Below are 26,802 nucleotides of genomic sequence, written 5' to 3' on the forward strand. Positions count from 1 at the left end.
ATCTTTGGAAGAGGTCTGTGATAGTCATTTACTTGTCTGTGTTTACTTTTATGTGGGATTCCTCACAGGCTCACAGGGAGGAAAGTTAGTCATTCATGCCCTGAGTCATTGAAAAATATTAAAATGCATTGAGAGACAACTATGTGTCAGGTGCTGTTCTAGGGGCTCGGTAAACATCAGTAAACTAGGAAAGCCCACTTGTTTACTGTCTGTCTGCTCCCCCTAGAATGCATGTAGGCAGAGACTTTGATAGCTGAATAAGGAAAAAGAGTACCAGCCCAGAGGGGTTATTATTTCGTAAAGGCTGGTCAGGGAAGCCTCACTAATAATTTGACATTTGAGTAGGGACATCACAATGCTGTTTTTACAAATGAAGAGAGCATCAAAGAGTTAAAGTGACTTGCTTATGGTCACATGACGGTGTGCACCTGGGATACAGTGGGTGCTGAGATTCTGAATGTGTGACTGTCCTTTTACATGAAGGAATCATGGAAATCACTTCTATCTGGTCTTATGGTATTTATCAAAGTGTAGAGGGGACTAATGTATAGTCATATATTTTTTGAGTGAAAAAGATCAGAACAGGAATCTTTTTATAGAAAAGAGGATGCTTAAAGTCTTAGTAAATTTGACAGAGAGGGGCAGGCCAGTTAGATGCTGCAATAAGGACAAAAGCACATACGGAAAACAAATTCGGTGTGATAAGTGTTATGACTGAGTAGTGCATAAAATGAAAGCAAAGTTCAAAATTGGAGGGGGTGAATTTGTATTTTAGCAGGCAGCTGATCACTCCTGCCTCATCTTTAGGATTGTGAACTACTCCAGACCAGAGAACTGTATGTATACCTCATCGAGCTTTATATCTCCAGCTCTTAGTACAGTGCCTGTTTCGTTGGAGGTGCTCTCTCCATGGCCACTGATTTGGATAGCGTTATCCAAACTTTTGCAAAGATGAGGAATTAAAGAGGGTGGATGATTGTGACATGGTTTCTTTTCTCTTGCCCTGCTGGTGGTGGGCTAAGAAATTAGAGTTATTTGGAGTGTTTTGACAAGAGTCAGCATAAATGTGAAAGACCATAAGGAAGAAAGAAAGATTGATTTTATTTATCACCCTCCCGATTCCCTCACATGAGCCTTCTTTGGATATTAGGTTCACTCACACCAGAAATGGATGCCTAGAATTCACTCATAATAATAGATTATTTGCATACATGAAGATAGGCTTATGAAATTTTATTTGCCTCTAAATATATAAAACAACAAAAAAGGATTTTTACACTTTGAAATTGATGGGGCAAATAGTTATTGAAAGAATGCCTGATAAGTTCAGGAAAAAGCAAAAGCAGCCCCATATCTTTGGAGCCCTTTGGGGCCATTATTTGGCAACAACTGCTAGAAAAAGACAAAGGAAACATTGCAGATCTTAGTGATCATCAGTACAATATGCCTCTGTCTAGGACACAGTATATTTGATGTGTTCCATAGGTTTTCAGGAAATGTACATTTTTAACAAGGATGGATGAAAAAACATGCTATTACTTAGGCACGTTAGTACTTATGGTGAGAAATATTGGAACTAGAGTTAGAAAATTCTGGATTCCATCATCATTTACTAGCAGTGTGACCTTGAGTAAGTCACTTATTATGTTGTACTTTGAAAGAGTAGGAAAAGTATGTCTTCCAGGCAACCTCACCCACCTATCTTTGATTTAATCCCTTGCTCATCTTAGAAATAAAGTGCCTGTGGTCTTAATTTAATACAGAGAAATCATGATGAGAGAGGGTAGGTGACATATTCAAAGTCACCCAAAACATAAATGTCAGATTTAAAGACAAATGTATTCCTTTGTCCTCATCCAAAAATGTTTTCTCTGTATCACATGATTTCTCTTAAGTATATTGCACTCATGTTCATGCACAGAGGTTACTCCTAGAGTATTTCATTTCTCATTACACTGCATACAATGACATGTGCAAGGAGAGACTGCAGGTTTCTCAGAATTAGCGCCTTGCATTCTTTGTATTGCGAGAAGGTCAACAACAGATGAACACATAAACCTCAGGTCCTGTAATTACCATGAGCAACTAAGAGTTTGAAGGAGCCAGTCTTTCGCCTGCCGTGGGTACCTCTACTAAAGAGAATCATGCACAGACCCCTGCACCATGCCTAATGCTTGGCAAATGGGGGTAATTAGTGAGTGACTATTGAATTGCATTGAAGGAAGCAGACTTTTAGAGATGATTGAGCTTCAATATTCATTCATTCATGCATTCACACACCAAATATGTATTCCCATAAAATGTATCTTCACTTAGATTTATTGGAACAAAGACATTAAAAAGAAGAATACATACAGCAGGGAAAGGAGTATCGAATGGGGCATGAGAAGAGATTGATAAGAATCAGGAAGAGAAAGAGAAGGGGGGTCATGTAAGTTTTTAAAAATCAGCGAAGAAAAAGGAAGAGCTACCTATTTGTTAGGGTTTCTAATTTTAATATAGAGCATCAAAATCATAAGCCACTTAATGTATTTGAAGAAACAGAGCTCTGATGTATTTTGACAACTGTCACTAAGGGAACAATAGATCCATAAAAATCTGCTCTCACTAACCCTCTGTATGGTAACTCTCTGTTAACTGGAACACCTACCTCACATCCCATTCTGACTGGTTTTGCCTCGGGCTTGCCTCCCAGGAAGGTCAGAAGGCTTCTTGTTTATACACGTCTAATTATCTCTGTCCTGGAGGAACACAGAGATCCATTCACCTATGTTTGCCTCTCTATTGTGGGGTATAATCATACCTGGATTTCAATATTCACAAGTGTCCAGGGCTAATTATAGTTAAATGTGTCCTATGTATATGAGAACCACCTATAACGAATAGCTCCTGCAGGTGACATATGTCTGTCTCATTTTTTTTTTTCCTGCAAGGTAAGTATCACTCTCCCAGCTTTACAAAGGAAATAGCTGGAGCCCAGAAAGCCAGGGAGTTGTAAGCCTGGTTACCCGGTTTTGTGTAGCTCTGCACATTGCAATCCTCCCCCTGCTTTTACACTTAGCGTATAAGGAATGTGAAGTTAGCCTCCTAGTCTGTCTTCTCCACCGTATCCTGAGTACGTGAAACAGTGTTCTATACAGAATAGTCATTGACAAACATTTGGGGAACCACAGATTGATTCCTTGTCAGTTATTTAGCCATACTGCTTCTTCCCCTTATTCTGTACAAAATAGAGCCCAGGGCATTCTGTGCCACCTGCCCTATTAGGTCCACGATGGGAGCTGAAAGGCGTTGACTGGCACAGTAGAAATAATTTTGGTGCGAGAAAAAAAACCTTAAAAATAAAAAAGAATAAATAGGGCTTGCCTGGTGGCGCAGTGGTTGAGAGTCCGCCTGCCGATGCAGGGGACATGGGTCCGTGCCCCGGTCCGGGAAGATCCCACATACCACGGAGAGGCTGGGCCCGTGAGCCATGGCCGCTGAGCCTGCGCGTCCGGAGCCTGTGCTCCGCAACGGGAGAGGCCACAACAGTGAGAGGCCCGCGTACCGCAAAAAAAAAAAAAGAATAAATAAACTAAAACCTATGATAATAAGCAAGAGTGAAAAAGAGGGACGGTTACGGTGCCAGGGGAAGGAAGCTAATGGTGCTTCTTGCACTGACATGGATCTGATGAAGAGGGAATCACATAGCACCATTGTTGGAGAAGAGGCATGAGGGGAGGAGGAGGAGAATTCTATTTTGAGAGATAATGTGAAGGAACGGAGGGAAGTCACTCTGCTGGGAAGAAGGCAAGCCTGCAGCCCCAAAGAAGAATGTAGGAAGATTTCAAAAACAGAACTTTGGGAATGTAACAAAGGGGTCAAGGAGGGTATTGGATTGAAAGGCACAGAAGGAGTGGTGAGGAGATTTTCCAGGATTAGTTAGTTGTGAGATCGATAGCCCTTAAATTATTCTAAACGAATCAAGTTGGCAGAGTGTCAAGTGATTTTATTACGTGACTCCTCTCAGTACTTGAACATGTTTTACTTTTGTACATGTCAATGGTTTATAAAGGTCTTTGACTAATAAACAAAACGCAGTAGAAGCATGACAGTGGTAGGAAACCCTAGAATATTTCTTTGGAGCCCAGTCGGATATCTGATTGTTACTTTGAGGGCAGTTGGGACAAGTTCTCAGCACATGTTTGGTGCTCATGGTAGCAGCTACAATAATTATAGGAAGACCGTCCCCTTCCTGGCCAAAGCCCTCTCCTGGAAGTAGACGTGCCCCTTTGCCCCGTGTTAAAGCGATGGAAGCAAATTGATACCTCATGTCTCTGAAGCCTTGTGTTATGATTTTATGAATGGTAACCTTATTCATTCACATGTAGAAATCATACAGTGATCATCTGTTGCTAAACATGTAGTGACTCATGGGGCAAAAGCAGAATTTATTAGCCAAACATTTCTCTAAAAATTTGAGGTTGAGGATTTAGTTAATTTGGAAAATTTTATTAACAATGGCAATCTTCGCCAATGCCTGTCTTACTTTCTGCATTTTATAGATACTTAAATCAGGGTCAGTGAGTCACTGGAAGCTCCCTGAGGGAGGCCCCTGAGTTGGTCTAGCACCTCTGGGTCAGCGATTACTAAAAGAGGAAGAGCAATGACGATTATTTGAAGCTAACAGGCAAACTTACACGCAGAGTACTCTGAAGTCAGTGATTACTGATCATCTAGATCCTCCAAAGTGTAGAAGAGAGCAGTTGGTGTAACAGGAAATACAGAGAGGAATATCAGGTCTATTACGGTCTCAACCATGTTAAAGCTCATGGAATATAAATAATTTAATAAGACGACAAAAGTTCATGAGTCTTCATCTTTTAGCAGGAACTGCAATAGGTACCTGACTGGGTGGTTGTAAAAAAATAACAATGAGGTGATGGTGATAATAATTTCAATACCTATACAGGTAAATATCTACTCTTTGCCAGCCATTGCGCTAGGCACCTTATATGCACATAGACTTTGTACCTGTGTAGGGCCTGGCACAAAAGAGGCTCAGTAAGATATGGAGTATTATTATTTTTACTGTGATTGATCTTTACAATCACCCAGCAATAATGTAGAATAAGTGGTAGTTATAGTAGCAGTACTAGTGATCAGCTAGTTACTATTATATTATTGGCTAAATATTTTAGATGCATTATCTTCCTTAATAATCATTTTATGAACACAAAACCTATGGGTAAGTACTATCTCTTTGTAACGGAGGAAAAAACAGGGGCTCAAAGATGTTAAAAAGTTACCCAGGTTATTTATGACACTTGGAATCGGAAGGGTCAGAAATCAACCCTGATGTCCCATATCAAATCCTGGGCTCTTAAAACACCATGTTGCACTTGTCCATATCAGCAGGCTAAAATCAATATGACATGCTGGGTCTGATTGAGATCTGGGGTCAGACAATTCCTCTGAGGCATTAGAGGAATCAGGGCCACTTTAACATTTGGGGATAGTATCAGTTTTGAGTATCTGTTAGGCTCTGTGAACAAGTGCTAGGTAACCTCAGGTGGTTGTTACTATCTCTGCTGTATAGATGAGGAGACTGAGGTTCCAAGAGTTGAAAATAGTTTCTTAACTTTGGCTCCATTTCTTAGTCGGTGAAAACAGAGCTTGTGCTTTATCTACTCAATCCCCCCCCCACCCCCCGTTCTCGTCTGCCCAAGTCCTGAACTGCTAAGAGAAAGCATCCAATTTTGTAGCGACCTTTGCTTTGCTTTTTAAACCACCCATACTTATTATACATATAATTAGTTATTGGAATTATAGCTTAAGGAAAGAATAGTGTCATCCTGTTCTTCACAGAAATAATTCCACTTGATTGAGGAGTCCCTGGAAGTGTTTTCATTTAGGGGAAAAGAAATTTCACCTTAATTCTGAATAGGAATAATTGCGAGGATTTCAGTGTAACTCAAAATTGGCATTTTAAATAACATCAGTTATTGGCTAGCCTGTGTGTTGATGCTATAAATGGTGGCTTTTGCAAAACTACTTCATAGGGGAATCCAGGAGCTACAGAAGCGACAGTCCGTACACTAAATGCACTATGAACATTGTATGTAAAAATATAGAGATGGGGTATCATTGTTATTTCACTTACAACTATTTCATATGTTATTCTATATGGATATGAAGATAGATGTGGCTGTGATCCACGCAGTGGGAAAACTTTAAAGTTGTAGTTAAGTATATGGAGTTTTTTTTTGTTCTTTTTTTGCCAAGGGGCAGTGTATTATTTCATTAATAATTCATAATTAAGATTCTAGAGACCCAGATTTGTATCCTTGCTCAGCCACAGTCTGTGACATTGTCCAAGACCTTTCTCAGTGCTGAACCACATTCCAAATCCCTAATATTCATGTGATAATACATTTTCAATTCTGACAGATGAACTAAGTTTTCCTATGGATTACTGTAGGAAAATTTAGCTGTCATAACTACATTTTCCAAGAGAAGTAAATAACACTGGAACTTCAAAAATAGAAAAACCAAAGCATTGCTGATAAAGCATATAGATCAAAAGAAATTTTTCATGAATTCATCCTTAACTAATTCAATTTTTGAAGTGTTACTAGTATACATAGCTCATCAGCATCACTGTTTTGAGTGATCCTGAGAATATCTGAAATATTAGAACAGTGCACCACAAATTTATACTGAGACATTCAATAAATAACTCAAATGTCAATTATGAAATGGGTACAATATCTAACGAAACCATGAGAACCCCTGGCTTCTTTAATCTGCAACACACACACACATCACTGGCATTCAGGAAGTGCTGTGCCCTTCCTCTGGCAAACCAGCATGACCTTAAGAAGTGACTCTTGCAATGGTACAGAATAGCTCTTGAGTCTCCCTTGAGCCTTGAAGGCAGCAAGACTTGGTTTGAATCTTGACACCCTCCTTCCCGACTTAACGGCTCTGTTACCTTATAACTGTATCTAAATGTCTCTGGTCCCCAGATACATGACAATTATTAATATTTATCAAGTGCTTACATACTCCAGGGCTGAGTCCCCAAAGCGGCTAGAGAAATGATCTACAATTATCATTTTTTTCTGTCTCTCTTTCTTCTTCCTTTTTCACTCTCTCGTACCTTCTCTCTTGATCTTTGTTTTATTTTCTTCCCTCCTATATTTGATGATACCTATAATGGGCCAGAGATTGTGTTCAGTTCTGGGTATTCAAAGATGAATGAGACATGGTTCCTGTCCTCAGTAATTTACTACCAGGATAGGTTGACATAGTAGGGCAAGTGGTGAAATGGAGAAGAAACAGAAAAGTAAGTGACATGAGGAAGTTCCTAGCAAAGATGGGTAAGATCCAAAAGAAGAAAAGTCATTAGTTCTACCTGGGAAGGCTCCTTGGCTTCTGAAACATCAGAGCTGAAAGGATGGATGGAGTTTTAAGAGGTCCATAAAGGGCAAGTGTGGACGAGGCTGCATTATCTACACAGAGTTGTGGAGGCACAGAAGCATGTGGAAAGTCTGAAGAAAGCTAAGTATCTGGGGAATCAAAGGCATATGCTGTGTAGAATGTTGTAGTCAAGATGAATCTGGGTACAAATCATGTAGAGATCTGGAAGCAAAAAATATTAATTTTTGCTACATGAATACCACTGTGGAGGCATTACCATTTTGAAGTTGGTAAGAGATGTTCTTGCAGCATCGCTGACTATAATCTTCGTTTCTAATATTTAAAATAACGTATGTTTACTTTATTGTTAGCACTGAATTAATATCTAAATTTTATTTACATATATATGTCTATCTATAAAATGTAAATACAAAAGCATATATATATATATATATATATATATATATATATGGGTGTATATATGCCCACATATATATATGTATATATTTATAAAAAGAAATACCAAAATATGTATCATATTTACATATATCTCTATATGTGTCTGTATCTATATCTGACGTATAAAGTAAAACATTAGGCTTTTACCTCTCGTGTAATAATACCAACCTAAACTCTTATTTGGCAATTAATAAGATTTTAAGCATGATTGGTGAGCTTCAGGAAATTTCAGTGACTTGCCCAAAATCACATGGCTAGTAATACTCCTGAAAAAAATTTTCATCTATATAATCCCAGACCATTTTCTAACAGATGCAGTCCTATACTTTCTATTGCAGAGTGCTAGGAAATGTGGCAGTGAACCTCCAGTTCCTTCACAAAACACATCAAGTTATCTTCATTTATATTCTTTGCCAAATTGTTATAAGCACTTATATAAGATTAATCATGGGATACATTATTTTTATTTTTTTTATTTTGTTTTTGTTTTTGTTTTGCGGTACGCGGGCCTCTCACTGTTGTGGCCTCTCCCGTTGCGGAGCACAGGCTCCGGACGCGCAGGCTCAGCAGCCATGGCTCACGGGCCTAGCCGCTCCGCGGCATGTGGAATCTTCCCAGACCAGGGCACAAAACTGTGTCCCCTGCATCAGCAGGCGGACTCTCAACCACTGCGCCACCAGGGAAGCCTGGGATACATTATTTTTAAAATAAAATTTTTAAAATGTTATGAGCATTTTAAGTTGCTACATAATTTTTTTTTAACATCTTCATTGGAGTATAATTGCTTTACAATGGTGTGTTAGTTTCTACTGTATAACAAAGTGAATCAGCTATACGTATACATATATCCCCATATCTCCTCCCTCTTGCATCTCCCTCCCATCCTCCCTATCCCACCCCTCCAGGCGATCACAAAGCACCGAGCTGATCTCCCTGTGCTACGCAGCTGCTTCCCACTAGCTAGCTACTTTACGTTTGATAGTGTACATATGTCGAGGAGACTCTCTCACTTCGTCCCAACTTACCCTTCCCCCTCCCCGTGTCCTCAAGTCCATTCTCTACATCTGCGTCTTTATTCCTGTCCTGCCCCTAAGTTCTTCAGAACCTTTTTTTTAATATATATTCCATATATATGTGTTAGCATACAGTATTTGTTTTTCTCTTTCTTTCTGATTTTATTTTATTTATTTATTTTATACAGCAGATTCTTATTAGTCATCAATTATATACACATCAGTGTATACATGTCAATCCCAATCGCCCAATTCATCACACCACCACCACCACCACCCCCGCCACTTTCCCCCTTGGTGTCCATATGTTTTTTCTCTACTTCTGTGTCTCAACTTCTGCCCTGCAAACCGGTTCATCTGTACCATTTTTCTAGGTTCCACTTATATGCGTTAATATACGATATTTGCTTTTCTCTTTTTGACTTATTTCACTCTGTATGACAGTCTCTAGATCCATCCACATCTCAACAAATGACCCAATTTCGTTCCTTTTTATGGCTGAGTAATATTCCATTGTATATATGTACCACATCTTCTTTATCTGTTCATCTGTCAATGGGCATTTAGGTTGCTTCCATGACCTGGCTATTGTAAATAGTGCTGTAGTGAACACTGGGGTGCATGTGTCTTTTTGAATTATGGTTTTCTCTGGGTGTATGCCCAGTAGTGGGATTGCTGGGTCATATGGTAGTTCTATTTTTAGTTTTTTAAGGAACCTCCATACTCTTCTCCATAGTGACTGTATCAATTTACATTCCCACCAACAGTGCAAGAGGGTTCCCTTTTCTCCTCACCCTCTCCAGCATTTGCTGTTTGTAGATTTTCTGATGATGCCTGTTTTAACTGGTGAGAGGTGATACCTCATTGTAGTTTTGATTTGCATTTCTCTGATAATTAATGATGTTGAGCATTCTTTCATGTGCATCTTGGCCATGAATTTTTATATCTGCTTAATATTTTATGCATTTGATCATTACAACCTTAACTGCTAATTTAATATTTCCCATTGTTACGTATTTAAATTACTTGCCTTTTTAAAAATACCATACAAAAAAGTGAATATCTTAATCCAAAAATTTGAGGGGTTAGGAGAAAAGAAATTTGTCATTTCCTTGGAATATGTTCTTAGTTTTAAAAATACCAGGTCAGAGTATCTAAACAAGCTTTTGATTCCTGATACTTAAACACATTAGCTTTCTAATTATGTTATATTTTGCAAAAGCACCAGAGATATCTGAGAAATCTAGTTTCTCCAAATCCAGACCATTCTCTCTGTCTACCTATCTACCTGTCTATCACCTATCTAATTGATAAGTTATTGGTCACAAAGAAAGGTAAATGCAGTTTTTTCTGAACCCTATAAAGGTTGAACAGTTTTCTAATGTTTCACTTTCTCCCTTGCAATGTATCTGTGCGGATATGGCATTATTGAAGTTATTGTATCAAAGCTATTATTCAGTGATAAGGTGGGCATGCATTGAAGGGTCTTTGGTTGTATACCCTTCACCCCTCATAACTGGCAGCATGTAGTACAAATTCCATAAGTAACAGAAAGTATGGGTGTAGGATATGACCCCCCAAAAGAATTTTTCCCTGATGAATTTGTACCACTTAACCTCATAATTGAAAGACTCTTTTTCAGAGATTGTAAGATGATAATTGCACGTTATATTGGCAAGAGTTTGGGGGAATAACAGAGCTCGTTTTTTCATAACTAGGATAATGTGTTCAACAAGTCTTATTCAAATAGGAGTTTAGCACAGCATTTTGTATCAACTGCAGTCTTTGAACAGCACAATCTGGGAGACCCACAAAGAGTGAATTACAGTAATCGGCCTTCAGAATGACAAAGGAGTTAATCAGCATCTCCTTGCCTTTCTCATGAAGCCTCTCAATCTGGTGATATCACAGAAATTATAAAAGGAAGTCTTTGTGACGGATACAAAATGCTTCTCAAATGATAATACCAAAGACAATGGGAAGAAAAAAATAAAGACTCAACTTTAAAATTTTTGAGATGACTGAATTCTAATAAGAAGTACTCCCTGAATGATGAGACATAAGGAATAGCTGTTTAGTACTTGGGAGGAACTTAGGCCAGGCTAGGATTTAAATTCTTAAACTTCTGCACAAGGGAAATCTCCATGTGATTGAATACAGTTAAGATGAAACCATGTCTTTTAAATACAGGAGAATCAAGCACATTGGTCTATTCATAGTAGGGTGGTGAATGCCAGCTTCAGAGCAAGACGATTCCCTCTTTCCCCTGTTAATCCTCCTGCCAGGGTTCACCTCCGATCTCATACCTTCCCAACCCTACTCCCAGTGCCAGGTTCAAAATCTCCATTGAATTCAATTCACAGAGAATGGACTAGTCTCATTAATTGAATTTTCTGATTAGATTAGATTTTCAAAATGGAGTTCCAGGGAAACACTTCTAGAATTTAATAGTTTACATTTCCCGTTTCTGAGTCTACTTTGCAGTTAATGTGATCAAGGATTCAGCAGGACAGGCTCATCCTTCTGAACATCAATTGTGGATTTTTCTTCCACTGGAAATGTTAGAGCCTCCTATTTTCAAGGAAAAAAAAATGTGTCCCAGGGAAGTTCTGTGATTTTTTCCAAAGGCAACTATTTAAGGTGTCTAACTAAGTCAGCCCTAGACCCCTTCCTGAGTTGAAAGTTTACAAAAGCCAAAGACAAAATCTCTAACAGTTTTCGTTGTATCAACTCCAAGTCATATGCTGTTTTCTTTTTTGTGAGGTTATTTACCATACTAACTGCCCCTGAAGAAAGCATGTTGTATACTACTCGCCAAAAAATTGATAACTCTGATTTGTTGCCAATTTGGTGTAATGGAAGTCTAAACATAATATTTAAGCTTGTGAACACATTGCTGGGCATTGAGGATGTGTGACTATAAGCACATGGGGAGACGTGGACACTACTTTTGCTTGACCACTACTTTGAAAAAGAGGAACACAGTCTATTTCTCGGGAGATGGGAAGCTATTTAAAATGAGCACCATCAAAAGTTGTTTTAAATTAGTTTACTTTGGCAAAAAGGGTATAAGGATCTTTTCTCTGTCTTCTTAAAATCACAGGTGAAAATGGATAAAAGTGCCATTTAATTGAGGATTATAGTCACATTTTAGTCTTCATAGTTCAAAAGTTGTGACTTCTCAAATCAGAGAGGGAAAATCACTTATTACTATATTTTCTCTTCTGTATTTGGTGATATTTAATACCAAACAATTATTAAAACATAGAAGTCCTTCTCTTGTCCACAAAAGAAATAGCTTAAAGCTACTAATAACTTGGGAGAATATGTGGGCCAAAGCAAATAATTCAGGGTAGAAGAAGTAGGAAGAAAGTTTAAGGCAGTTTTTAAGCTTCTGTTTTAGGAGTTTATTAACATCTTGCCGTATCTATGCACGTGAAATGATCTGCCTTTTGTATAGGAATTTAAAAAGTTAAGTAACATGTATAGATATGCCCCAACACAAGGAGAAGAATAGAAGGACCAAAGGCACTTGTGGTTTTTCTTATCCTGCTTTTATGGGCACAAGGTAGCAGGAAAAATGTTCCAGAAACTATGTCTTGGATTTTTTAATGAGTTGCTGCTAGTTGTAAGGCAATGGGCTCAGGCAAAGCAAAAGCTGTTCATTACAGTTTGTACTGAAGCCAGTTACGTGTGTGGCACACCCTAAGGACATGGGAGACACTCCCCACTTAACCTTAAAATATCAGGAAACCTACTCTCAATGTTGTACAATAAAAGAAGAAGGTGTGAAACCTCCCAGGTGTGCAGCTTCCCAGATGGGTCATTGTGAGCAACTCACTTCACTGTATACGTATTATTCTCATGTTACAGATAAGGAACCAAATACCTGTCTTGCCGTCTCAAGGAGCAGTCCTTTAGACAGCTATATGCGATGACATTGATGAACTTTTGACCTGTAGATGTAAGAATGACATGGTGGAAACATGTTTGACACGTGGCTAAAGAACCAATATCCGAACCATATCTTTTAGGGTCCTGGCAGGAGTGGGGTGATTCAGGAGAGTTTAATGAGGGAAGTACTGAGAAAAGTATGGCCAGGTTAAGAGAGCCCATTAAGGAATAGGGAAGCCCCACAAGGCCAGCAGCAGAAGTGCTAATATCATTCCTAGACCTGAAGGAGCCAGGGAAGGAGGCGCTAACAGACACTAGAGTTTTGCTCTAGTGTTATCCCAAGATAGAAACCGTAGATGGCCAAGCATGTGATTGAGGTATTGGGTGGTCTGGAACCTCACCCTGCTCCAGCCTCCCTATCTCCTGGGGTAGTGTGCATTGGTGGAGTCTAACACAAAGCCAGCAAGTAAGTCCATCCATAGAGGCCACTCTCCCACACCAAAAGTAGGTGCAGAATGCTGGAGAGTGGATGTGGAAGAGCAGCTGGCAAGTGTTCAGCACTCGAACCAGTATCCAGATAAGCATTAAATTCTGTTTGGGAAGCCAGAAGGGGAGGGGAGACAGTACGGTTGGGTAACTACTGTGTGACAAGAACTTTGCATGATTTATCTCACATAGTCTTAGAATCCCCTTGATGAGAGGCTGATTATTATCTCCATTTAACAGGGGAGGTGAGCCCTGGTGGGTTTAATAATGTGTTCATGATCACAAAGCTCGTAAGTGTGAGGATAATATGAGAAACCAAACTTGCTTGACTTCAATAGGTGGGAGCATTTATAAGGGGACTCTAACTTGTCAACAGATGGGCATCGTAGGTAGTAGGAAGCTGTATACCTTGATGGTGGAGGACATCAACATTTCTGTAATAGGTGGAAACCCAGGGAGCTCTTCTTGTCCCATTAAAGCAAGGCCCTCTGTCATGATGCTTCACTCATATTCTGATACAACTCACAGACACTGACCCAAGTATGCTATTTTCAAACGAGCTTCAAAACTATTTTAATTCCATGTGTCTGAGAGACATCACAGTTTTTTTTTCTTAATTTACGTTCTCATGATATATTAAAATAAATGATGAGAATAATACATACCAGTCTTCTCTGACTCTGAGGAAGCTGTAAAAATTCTTCCACTGAAGTAACCTAAGAGGATTAATGTGTAGACCTTAATCCATCAACTTCTTTGAAAACAGTTGCTGCCTCCCTTGAGGAATTATATCGCTTTTCTCTGATTATTAGAAGCTCTACATCAAATTCCAAAGTCCAATGGATGGCTTTAATTCATGATGACCTTAAATTGTGGTGGTACCTAAACTTTACAAACTACAAGTTACTCATGTTACTAGCATGGGGGTAAAACTGTTTTCTAATCCTTCTTACTGGAATTGGGCCCATACTGAAGATTCTGAGTCATGAAAATATACATCCATAGTGGAGTAACTGTGTTGGCATCTTGTCATGCTGTTAATGAGGTTTTCTTATTGTTGTTTTTACTGTCTTTTGCCTAGATGTTTATTTTCTCCTCAGCAATGCCTCACAGTGATCCAAATCAGAATGATTGCTATATTTCTGTTTTTCTCTTCTTTCAGTTTTTTGTTTATAACCATATATGTATGACCTATTGACTTATATTACAATATGGTCAAATCCTGAAAGAAATCACTGTATTGAAAGATATCAGTATGTTACTATCCATACTTCCAAATAGGCAGGGTTATCCAGTTGAGTGCTCCCTGAATGGGAAGCTCTGATATAAAGGTGGCTTCAAGGTTGAAGAAAGTGCATAAGAACTCACAACTTTTCCCAGAGCCTGCTCACTGACTGGGTGGATTAGATTTCCCTGGGCACTCTTGTGCCTCGGCTGATACTTGAATGATTCAGGGACTTGAAATCCTTGCAAACCTTTTACAGACAGATGATATAATTAGAGCATATGAGTCCAAAAACACAGGATTATAACTTCAGACATGACCAAGCGATTCACTCATCTTCAATTTGAATTGTACATTTATGATGTCCCTGAGGTTAGAAGTGAGGGGCGAGTTGTCTTTAATGCAGAGAATTTTCCTTCACTTGGTCCAGAGAGGTAACACATTCATTCAATAGGGATATTCTGGACTAGTGACAAACACTTCTATTATGGGCTTTTAGTAATATGGGGTGGGCATCTTATGGCATAGAGTTAAGTAAAACTGCACGGCACAGAAAAATATAGTATCATCATAATAAGATATGTGGATGGTTATTTGAAATGGGAAAAATAGCAACATCGGTTAATATGGGAATGCCCAAGTTACTCATAGTACATTAATTCAATGAAAAATTATACAGCTATAAGAAGTAATGAGTTGGGCCTCTAACCGTTGACAAGATCTCAAAGATATCCATTGTGTGAAAAAAGAAAGTCTCAGAGCAATGACTATACTGTGATCACATTTGTGGTTAAATGTTCATGTGCACATTTGCACATTTGTATGCATATACATGTGAAAATATACACATCAAAATATTAGCAGTATCTATGAAAAGAGGTATGAGGGTAGGGAGAGGGCTAAATAAAGATTTTTCAAAATATCATCAGGAATATCTAAGAAGATTTTGAATCTTTAATAAGAATATTAAATTACTAGTGACACACAGAGAAGCAGAAGATGAAACCCTGAAAATATGTCGGAAAAAATACTAACGTTTTAGCACTGATATTATGTTATTTTATATGATTTTATGTTTACTCCCTTTTCTCTTTTCTATATCTTCCCATTTCTCTAAAATATTTATTACTTTTACTATAGTCATGATGTAACTAAACAATTAAAATATAAATGTAGTTGAACAATGCCTTAAGATTTAGACACTTGCCTATATTAACTCTGATTGGCATTTTATTTGTCTGAGTTGATTCTAATAATGCATTTATTTCTTTCATCTCTCTGATGTATTTGTGAGCCTCAGAATGATTTATCTTTGACCTCAGAGCCTTCTAGCTATTTGTGTATTTACTTCTCTTGTAGGGGAATTGGAGTCTGTGATAAATTGTAGGATTCTTTCACTTCCAGGATTTTCCTGAGTAGATGAAGCTATGTTATGATTTATACTTTAATTTGGTAGGCAAGAGTATGCCATTCAGCTTACTTTCTAATGTATATATTCGCAAGTTCCTTTTTTTATACATTATAAAATGTATTTTTGCAAGTTATCCACTACTGTCTATGACTACAGTCTTTCTCAGTGTTGGCATCAGAGATGCACACCAGCTAAATGTCAAGAGAAAAGAGAAAATTATCTGAGTGGGGTCCTGATGTATGCACGTGTGTGTTTCTGTGTGTGTGTGTGTGTGTGTGTGTGTGTGTGTGTGTGTGTGATTCACACATTGATTTTTGAATGAGCTGTCCGGCTAAAAGTCATTCTCCCATTTTTTTTCCCCTCAGCAATTATAAAAACTGCCCTTCCCAATATGGACAGAGAAGCCAAGGAGGAGTACCTGGTTGTTATCCAAGCCAAAGATATGGGTGGACACTCGGGTGGCCTATCTGGAACCACAACACTTACAGTGACCCTCACTGACGTGAATGACAATCCTCCAAAATTTGCCCAGAGTAAGTGAATTCCCCACGCTGGTGAGCATCTAAGTATGACGTTTCCCTTTGAATCTATATTCTAATTTTCAGTGATTTGAAAAACTGATAGCAATCACTGAGTGCTTATTATGTGCAAGGTATGGTAATTCATATATATGAAAAACTGTGAACTCTTCTATCACTTTGGTACTAAATGTATCCTCACTTTACAGATTTCAAAGAATTTAAGAACATTTCTGAATATTAAGCATAAAGTAAACAATGGAGCTGAGAATTAGAACCAGCAAGTCTGGCTGCAAGATTTGTGCTTATTTCTCTATTGCATGGTACCTCCCATTAAGAAAACTCAAGAGAATGATTGAAATGCACCTCAGATATTGTTCTATCAATAGTCCCACTTGTATAAAAGAAACTAAATCTCTAGAGCCTGAGGTGGGGAAGGCAGATATACAGTACACTTGCTGCAAAATATACACTCCTCCTTCCTGTGGCTGGCGGGACATCAGTGATCACTGACTCTACCCGTTCCTACTAAAGCTGTGCTTGGCCCCAGAAACCTCTCAACAGCATTGTAGGCAGCCACCATCAATGAATCAAGGAGACAATCATTATTTGCCAACTTTCTTGTACTCTCATAGAACCCTTTCCCTCTGTGCATTTATCCAAGTAATGTGACATTAGAGAGATGATTTGGGAAGGACTTCCTGACATGGAGAATCTTGAAATAAGAGAAATAAATGATGAATAGGAATTAGCTGGAACAAGGTGAAACTGGGGAAGGGAGGATGGACATTGCAACTAGAAGAAAAGGATGTCCAAAAGCCCCAAGGAAGAAGGGTGTACGGCCCTGGATGAGAACTGAAAAAATTTCACTACAGCTGGAGCACGAGGCTGGAGAGTTAGGCAGGAATTAGCCATCCTTGGATTTGCAGGTCATTTTAAGTACCAAGACTTTTATCCTAAGATCACTAGGAAGTCATTAAAATATTTTAACTTGTAGGTTAAGTAATAAGATTTGATTCTAGGGAAATCAGAGAAAATGGAATCTGGCCCTCTTCCAGCGTCTTTCCACACTGCAGCCAGGTAAGGGGTGCTTGTAATCATTCATTTAAAAGGTGATGGAAGCCCTGGCAAGCAAGGTTGGTCACAGTGGGAGTGGAGAAAGTGTATAAGGGTGTTAGATATTTAAGAGCTAATGGTAACAAAAATCTAAGAATAGATTGCATTTTCAGTTGAGGAAGTGAGTTATCCTATTTCTGACATGAGAGATTACATGCATGCTAGTGCTCTTTGCTGGGATAGGAAATACCTTAGGAAAACCAGTTTTTGCAGAGAGAGAAGAGAGGGGATGGAGAAGGAGAGTGAGAGAGGAAGGGAAAGACAGAGGTGCGGTTTGAAAATGACACATTTGAGGTACCTTGGAGAATTTCTCTGCAAAAATGCCAAGGTAGAAAGAACAGAAAAGATGCATTTCATTAAGAATTTTAGGAAAAGTGGGAGTGAGAGCAGTGCCTCTTGACCAGTTTTGCTTCACCGACTCAGCTGTGGGAAAAGCACCACAACCGGCTCCAGCTGGAGGTGGGGGCTCAGACTTTAATCCACTGGAACATTTTCCTTGTGGATAGCATGAGGTAGAGCTTCAAAATGGCAGAGGAGTGAGCCGTGGAGATACCATATACATCAGAAATACATCTACATGTGGAACAACTCCTACAGAACACCAAATGAACACTGGCATAAGACCTCAGACCACCCAAAAGGCAAGAAACTCTCCGCGTACCTGGGTAGGGCAAAAAAAACAAAAAACAAAAAACAGGGACAAAAGAATAGGGAAGGGACTTGCACTTCTGGGAGGGAGCTGTGAAGGAGGAAAGGTTTCCACACACTACAAACCCCTTCACTGGCAGAGACGGGGGGTGTGCAGGGGGAAGCTTCGGAGCCACGGAGGAGAGCGCAGCAACAGGGGTGCGGAGGGCAAAGTGCAGAGATGCCTGCACAGAGGATCGGTGCCGGCCAGCACTAACCAGCCCGAGAGGCTTGTCTGCTCACCCGCCGGGGCGGGCGGGGGGCTGGGAGCTGAGGCTGGGGCTTCGGTCCGATCCCAGGGAGAGGACTGGGGTTGGCTGCGTGAACACAGCCTGAAGGGGCTAGTGCGCCACAGCTAGCCGGGAGGGAGTCCAGGAGAAAGTCTGGAGCTGCCTAAGAGGCAAGAGACCATTGTTTCGGGGTTCGCGAGGAGAGGGGATTCAGAGCACCGCCTAAACGAGCTCCAGAGATGGGCGTGAGCCATGGCTATCAGAGTGGACACCAGAGACGGGCATGAAACACGAACGCTGCTGCTGCAGCTACCAAGAAGCCTGTGTGCAAGCACAGGTCACTATCCACACCTCCCCTCCCGGGAGCCTGTGCTGCCCGCCACTGCCAGGGTCCCGTGACTGAGGGACAACTTCCCTGGGAGAACACATGTTGCCTCAGGCTGTTGCAACGTCATGCTGGGCTCTGCTGCCACAGGCTCGCCCCGCATTCTGTACCCCTCCCTCCCCCCGGCCGGAGTGAGCCAGAGCCCCCGAATCAGCTGCTCCTTTAACCTCATCCTCTCTGAGGGAAGAACAGACACCCTCAGGTTACCTACACACAGAGGCGGGGCCAAATCCAAAGCTAAACCCCAGGAGCTGTGCAAACAAGAAGAGAAAGGGAAATCTCTCCCAGCAGCCTCGGGAGCAGCAGATTAAATCTCCACAATCAATTTCATGTACCCTGCATGAGTGTAATAGCTGAATGGACAATGAATCATCCCAAATGGAGGCAGTGGACTTTGGGAGCAACGATATATATATATTTTTTTCCTTTTCCCCTTTTTGTGAGTGTGTATGTGTATGCTTCTGTGTGTGATTTTGTCTGTATAGCTTTGCTTTTACCATTTGTCTTAGGGTTCTATCTGTTTTTTTTAATTTTTACTATAGTTTCTAGCACTTGTTATCATTGGTGGATTTGTTTTTTGGTTTGGTTGCTCTCTTTCTTTTTGTTAATTTTTAATTTTAATAATCATTTTTTATTTTTCAGTTTAACAACTATTTAACTTTTTTCTTTCTTTATTTATTTTTTCTCCATTTTATTCTGAGCCGTGTGGATGACAGGGTCTTGGTGCTCCGGCCGGGCATCAGGCCTGTGCCTCTGGGGTGGGAGAGCCGAGTTCAGGACATTGGTCCACCAGAGACCTCCCAGCTCCACGTAATATCAGACGGCGAAAATCTCCCAGAGATCATCTCAACACCAACACCCAGCTCTACTCAACGACCAGCAAGCTACAGTGCTGGACACCCTATGCCAAACAACTAGCAAGACAGGAATACAACCCTAACCATTAGCAGAGAGGCTGCCTAAAATCATAATAAGGTCACAGACACCCAAAAACACACCACTGGACACGGACCTGCCCACCAGAAAGACAAGATCCAGCCTCATCCACCAGAACACAGGCACTAGTCCCCTACACCAGGAAGCCTACACAACCCACTGAACCAACTTTAGCTACCGCCGGCAGACACCAAAAACAACAGGAACTATGAATCTGCAGCCTGCAAAAAGGAGACCCCCAAACACAGTAAGTTAAGCAAAATGAGAAGAAAGAGAAACACACATCACATGAAGGAGCAAGGTAAAAACCCACCAGACCAAACAAATGAAGAGGAAATAGGCTTTCTACCTGAAAAAGATTTCAGAATAATGATAGTAAAGATGATCCAAACTCTTGGAATTACAATGGAGAAAATACAAGAAACGTTTAACAAGGACATAGAAGAACTAAGGAGCAAACAAACAATGATGAACAACACCATAAATGAAATGAAAAATTCTCTAGAAGGAATCAGTAGCAGAATAACTGAGGCAGAAGAATGGGTAAGTGACCTGGAAGATAAAATAGTGGAAATAACTACTGCAGACCAGAATAAAGAAAAAAGAATGAAAAGAATTGAGGACAGTCTCAGAGACCTCTGGGACAACATTAAATGCACCATCATTTGAATTATAGGGGTCCCAGAAGAAGAAGAGAAAAAGAAAGGGACTGAGAAAATATTTGAAGAGATTATAGTTGAACACTTCCCTAATATGGGAATGGAAATAGTTAATCAAGTCCCGGAAGCACAGAGAGCCCCATACAGGATAAATCCAAGGAGAAACACACCAAGACACATATTAATCAAGCTATCAAAAATTAAATACAAAGAAAACATATTAAAAGCAGCAAGGGAAAAACAACAAATAACACACAAGGGAATCCCCATAAGGTTAACAGCTGATCGTTCAGCAGAATCTCTGCAAGCCAGAAGGGAGTGACAGGACATATTTAAAGTGATTAAAGGGAAAAACCTACAACCAAGATTACTGTACCCAGCAAGGATCTCATTCAGATCTGATGGAGAAATTAAAACCTTTGCAGACAAGCAAAAGCTAAGAGAATTCAGCACCACTAAACCAGCTTTACAACAAATGCTAAAGGAACTTCTCTAGGCAGGAAACACAAGAGAAGGAAAAGACCTACAAAAACAAACCCAAAACAAATAAGAAAATGGTAATACGAACATACATATCGATAATTACCTTAAATGTAAATGGATTAAATGCTCCAACCAAAAGACATAGACTGGCTGAATGGATACAAAAACAAGACCCGTATATATGCTGTCTACAAGAGACCCACTTGAGACCTAGGGACACATACAGACTGAAAGTGAGGGGATGGAAAAAGATATTCCATGCAAATAGAAACCAAAAGAAAGCTGGAGTAGCAATTCTCATATCAGACAAAATAGACTTTAAAACAAAGACTGTTACAAGAGACAAAGAAGGACACTACATAATGATCAAGGGATCAATCCAAGAAGAAGATGTAGCAATTGTAAATATTGATGCACCCAACATAGGATCACCTCAATACATAAGGCAAATGCTGACAGCCGTAAAAGGGGAAATCAACAGTAACACAAAAATAGTAGGGGACTTAACACCCCACTTTCACCAACGGACAGATTATCCAAAATGAAATTAAATAAGGAAACACAAGCGTTAAATGATACATTAAACAAGATGGACTTAATTGGTATTTACAGGACATTCCATCCAAAAATAACAGAATACACTATCTTCTCTAGTGCTCATGGAACATTCTCCAGGATAGATCATATCTTGGGTCACAAATCAAGCCTTGGTAAAATTAAGAAAATTGAAATCATATCAAATATCTTTTCCGACCATAACGCTATGAGACTAGATATCAATTACAGGAAAAAAAACTGTAAAAATACCAACACATGGAGGCTAAACAATACACTACTAAATAACCAAGAGACAACTGATGAAATCAAAGAGGAAATGAAAAAATACCTAGAAACAAATGACAATGAAAACACGATGACCCAAAACCTATGGGATGCAGCAATAGCAGTTCTAAGAGGGACGTTTATAGCAACGCAATCCTACCTTAAGAAACAAGAAACATCACAAATAAACAACCTAATCTTACACCTAAGCAATTAGAGAAAGAAAAGCAAAAAAACCCCCCACAAAGTTAGCAGAAGGAAAGCAATCATAAAGATCAGATCAGAAATAAATGAAAAAGAAATGAAGGAAACCATAGCAAAGATCACTAAAACTAAAAGCTGGTTCTTTGAGAAGATGAACAAAATTGATAAACCATTAGCCAGACTCATCAAGAAAAAAAGGGAGAAGACTCAAATCAGTAGAAGTAGAAGTGAAAAAGGAGAAGTAACAACTTACACTGCAGAAATACAAAATATCATGAGAGGTTAATACAAGCATTATATGCCAATAAATTAGACAACCTGGAAGAAATGGACAAATTCTTAGAAAAGCGCAGCCTTCTGAGACTGAACCAGAAAGAAACAGAAAATATAAACAGACCAATCACAAGCACTGAAATTGAAACTGTGATTAAAAACTTCCAACAAACAAAAGCCCAGGACCAGATGGCTTCACAGGCAAATTCTATCAAACATTTAGAGAAGAGCTAACACCTATCCTTCTCAAACTCTTCCAAAATGTAGCAGAGGGAGGAACACTCCCAAACTCATTCTACGAGACCACCATCACCCTGATACCAAAACCAGTCAAAGATGTCACAAGGAAAGAAAACTACAGAGCAATATCACTGATGAACATAGTTGCAAAAATCAACTATCCAAAAATGGGCAGAAGACCTAAATAGACATTTCTCCAAAGAAGATATACAGACTGCCGACAAACACATGAAAGGATGCTCAACATCACTAATCATTAGAGAAATGCAAATCAAAACTACAATGAGGTATCACCTCACACCAGTCAGAAAGGCCATCATCAAAAAATCTAGAAACAATAAATGCTGGAGAGGGTGTGGAGGAAAGGGAACCCTCTTGCACTGTTGGTGGGAATGTAAATTGATACAGCCACTGTGGAGAACAGTATGGAGGTTCCTGAAAAAACTACAAATAGAACTACCATATGACCCAGCAATCCCACTACTGGGCATATACTCTGAGAAAACCATAATTCAAAAAGAGTCATGTACCACAATGTTCATTGCAGCTCTATTTACAATAGCCAGGACACGGAAGCAACCTAAGTGTCCATCGACAGATGAATGGATAAAGAAGATGTGGCACATGTATACAATGGAATATTACTCAGCCATAAAAAGAAACAAAATTGAGTTATTTGCAGTGAGGTGGATGGACCTAGAGTCTGTCATACAGAGTGAAGTAAGTCAGAAAGAGAAAAACAAATACCGTATGCTAACACATATATATGGAATCTAAAAAAAGAAAAAGGTCATGAAGAACCTACGGGGTGGACGGGAATAGACGCAGACCTACTAGAGAATGGACTTGAGGACACGGGGAGCGGGCAGGGTAAGCTGGGACAAAGTGAGAGAGTGGCATGGATATATATATGCTACCAAGTGTAAAATAGATAGCTAGTGGAAAGCAACCGCATAGCACAGGGAGATCAGCTTGGTGCTTTGTGACCACCTTGAGGGGATGGAGGGAGGGAGACGCAAGAAGGAAGAGATATGGGGATATATGTATATGTATAGCTGATTCACTTTGTTATAAAGCAGAAACTAACACACCATTGTAAAGCAATTATACTCCAATAATGATGTTAAAAATTTTTTTTTTTTAAAGAATTTTAGAATTTTCACATCTGGCCATTCATAAATCAGACAACAATGCCAACCTTTGAAACCAAATGACTGAAATAAAAAACGTCATCTCTTGCATCCTTCCCCTGACTCTTGTTTTCTTTTCAGTTGCCATTATAGTTAATGCTCTAACATGCAACTCCTCTTTCTCACAAAATGATTGTTTCAATTGAGTGGTGGCGGATAAGTTTCAAGTGTTCCCTTTCTTAGAGGTAATATTGATTAACTACGATCCCACTGAAAGGGATGATGAGAGTAGGAAGAGTAAAAGTGGATAAAGAAATGTTTCATTGGCTTGGTTTCCCAAGGCTTCCTGATGCAGGTTTAGTAGCAAGGTGAGCCCCTTGCTGTCTTATTATTTAATAAGCACACCTCAAGGAATCATCTGAAAACTTTATCTGAGATATAAAGTTGGAAGGAAATGGAATCATTACACCAATTATGAGGGTATTGGGAGACTTGTGCTAGACCGATGATTTTTGGTGCCTTTCTTACAGCAAAACTGTTTGGAAAACATTTTTGTTCCCGGGTCACATAATATTATGATTTCAAGAGACACTTTAACTTCATCAGTAAATAAAAGTGTGTTAGTTATAGAAGAAAACCTCGCCCATCATCTAAAGTAATCTTGTTATACTGGGAAAAATGAGCCTTAGTTTATCCAAGGGACTCAGTGATTGAGTTCAAACTAGAATTAGGTAATGTTCTCCAGATATAATTTTTCCTTTTGGGTTTATGGTTCATCGAATGTTTATTTTCCCTTGTTCTTGCTGCAATGGGACTACAACTTCCTGGTTGTCTGGGTTTCGGTTCCCCGCAAACAGGCGCTGAGACAAGGATTTGATTATAAGTAGTTTATATTGGAGATGATCCCAAGAAACGCCAGCAGGGAAGTGAGAATTGTGAGCGAGAGGAGGTAGAAAGCTGACAGTGTGCGTTATCAAGCCAGCGATGACTGGGGTGACTGGAGCTTCATTCCACTGGGGAAACTCTGGAGCACTGTAAATAAGCAAAAGAAAAGGACCAGCTTAAGATTATCCTGCCAGAGAGGGCAAGGAGCCTGGAATTTTATATACTAAGTTGCGTGAGCCTTTGAGGGCTGCTTCTCTGGGGGTGTTAATTTTCTGATAGTTCTGGACTGACAGGAAATGGACAAAACGGGTTCTGAAGTCCAGAGGAAACCCTCAGCAAAGAAATGCAAGAGTTGGCCGTTGGCTGTAAGGCAGGTGTGACTGAAGTGGTAGTGGCCAGGGGTTACGGGGTTGGGGTACCGGCAACTTCCCCTACACCAGTGAAAGTGAGTGACACCAATACAACAGCCAAAGTGATCTGAATAAAAATGGGACTAATATCACTAATTAGACACGTTTTCCTGCCCCCACAGGGGAAGCCACATACACTGTAACTGTATTTTGCCTAGAGAGTTTTGAGGGTAGGATTTTTGGTCTTCAGAGCAAGGAGAATTTTAGTAACAAGAGGAGTGCTTCATGTGTCTGAACAGCTTGCTGCAGGGCACAGCAGAAGCTTGGTAATTGGATTTTATCAAAAATGGTCTATAAGTCTGTAAATATAAAGGTAACTTCAAAAGTGACTTTCAGTGTGTTACACGTTGCATCTATCTGTGCTGAAATTAGCTTAATATTTTATGTTGGGCAACAATGAATATCCCCAAGGGCAGCCAATGTGATTATACAGCAAATTGGAAAGAACATTCACATAGACTCACTAATATCCTGATATAACTCTGCTCCAAATATGTACTTGGTAAACATATGGTTGAATAAGTCCCATAACTCAGAAGAGTTTCAAAGAGAGATCACTGCTTCTTCTGGGAACATTTGTCTCTGGCTCATTTAAGACTGTACATTCCACAGTGGAAAGGAGGTTTTTGTCTTTCCCGTCACTGTATTGGTAGTATCTATACAGAAGTAGCCAGAGCAAAAGAGGTGCCCAATACATGTTTGTTAGATGAATGAATGAAGAATGGAATATGTGCAGTGCTCAGTGTCTCTCCTCTTTCCTAAGGTCTGTATCACTTCTCAGTACCAGAAGATGTGGTTCTTGGCACTGCCATAGGGAGGGTGAAGGCCAATGATCAGGATATTGGTGAAAATGCACAGTCGTCATATGACATCATTGATGGAGATGGAACAGCACTGTTTGAAATCACTTCTGATGCCCAGGCCCAGGATGGCATTATAAGACTGAGAAAGGTAAGCTCAGGAAGGTTTTGTTCGTCTTCAGAATACCTCTTTGAAACTTGAATGTTGAAGGTGGTAGGGGTTGGGTGGACTTCCTGATGTAATCTTACAACTGGAGGAGGTTTGCCTTCTTGAGCTGTGCAAAAGTGAGTGCTTTTTGCACATCCTATCTTCTAGTCCTACTTTATATTTCAGCTAAACCTCGGTGAACAGTGACCATGGTGGTGCTAGCCTCCCATCTCACCCATCATTTCTTTCCTCTCTGTGTTTCAGTGTTTTTCCATGAGCTGCAGGAACTTGCTCAGTTCTTGTCCAGAGCATCCACCTATGTAGGAAAGCCAACACTCTGAAAGCAACCTTTAAGCAATGAGGGACAAAGATTGGTGGACAGTTCCTATTCACTGAAGAAATTATTGTGAGGCATATTGTTTATGATTCCTTAGAGGATTTTCAGTGGGAATAATCCTCATAAGCCCATAGAGGTGGCACGTTCAATGGCTTTTCATCCTTTTCTATAGAACTCTCCGCATTTCTAATCTCCTGCTTCCTAGAATATCTCTGCAAAATGCATTCAAGTTTCCTGTGTCTTCACTGCAGGCTCTGCTTTTAGGGAAACTCAAAGAGACAAAGTCAGCTTCAGTTATTCTGGCTAGCTCTGGCACTGGAAGGACAGGGCCCACCCTGCTATCATTAGATGCTCCTAACTGTGATCAAATGACCAAGCATTGTGGTCAATGAAGCTCATCTTTGCTTTTTTCCTGGGTGTGGGTCTACCATTGGAGAAAGAAACATCTCCATAAATAGTACAAAGAATATATGGCTTTTTAAAAATTGGAGTATAATTGCTTTACAATGCTGTGTTAGTTTCTGCCACAAAGTGAAGTGAATCAGCCGTATGCATACACATATCCCCTGCCTCTTGGACCTCCCTCCCCGCCTTCATCCCACCCAACTAGACCATCACATAGCACCAAGCTCAGCTCCCTGTGCTATACA

At 39.8% G+C, this 26,802-nt stretch overlaps 1 protein-coding gene across 5 annotated transcripts in view; it reads left to right on the top strand.

Moving 5' to 3' along the window:
• Positions 1-26,802, top strand: part of CDH8 (cadherin 8) — a 380,574-nt gene that overhangs the window by 195,777 nt on the left and 157,995 nt on the right. For all 5 annotated transcript variants that reach the window (XM_029203542.1, XM_029203559.1, XM_029203577.1 and 2 more), the window contains 2 exons: positions 16,255-16,422; positions 25,631-25,818. In XM_029203542.1, coding sequence (XP_029059375.1) covers positions 16,255-16,422; positions 25,631-25,818 — 356 coding nt within the window. The remainder of the gene's footprint in view (positions 1-16,254; positions 16,423-25,630; positions 25,819-26,802) is intronic.

This window comes from Monodon monoceros, unplaced genomic scaffold (genome assembly GCF_005190385.1).
Source record: "Monodon monoceros isolate NGI ecotype Baffin Bay Population unplaced genomic scaffold, NGI_Narwhal_1 Super_Scaffold_10, whole genome shotgun sequence".
Taxonomy (NCBI): Eukaryota; Metazoa; Chordata; class Mammalia; order Artiodactyla; family Monodontidae; genus Monodon; species Monodon monoceros.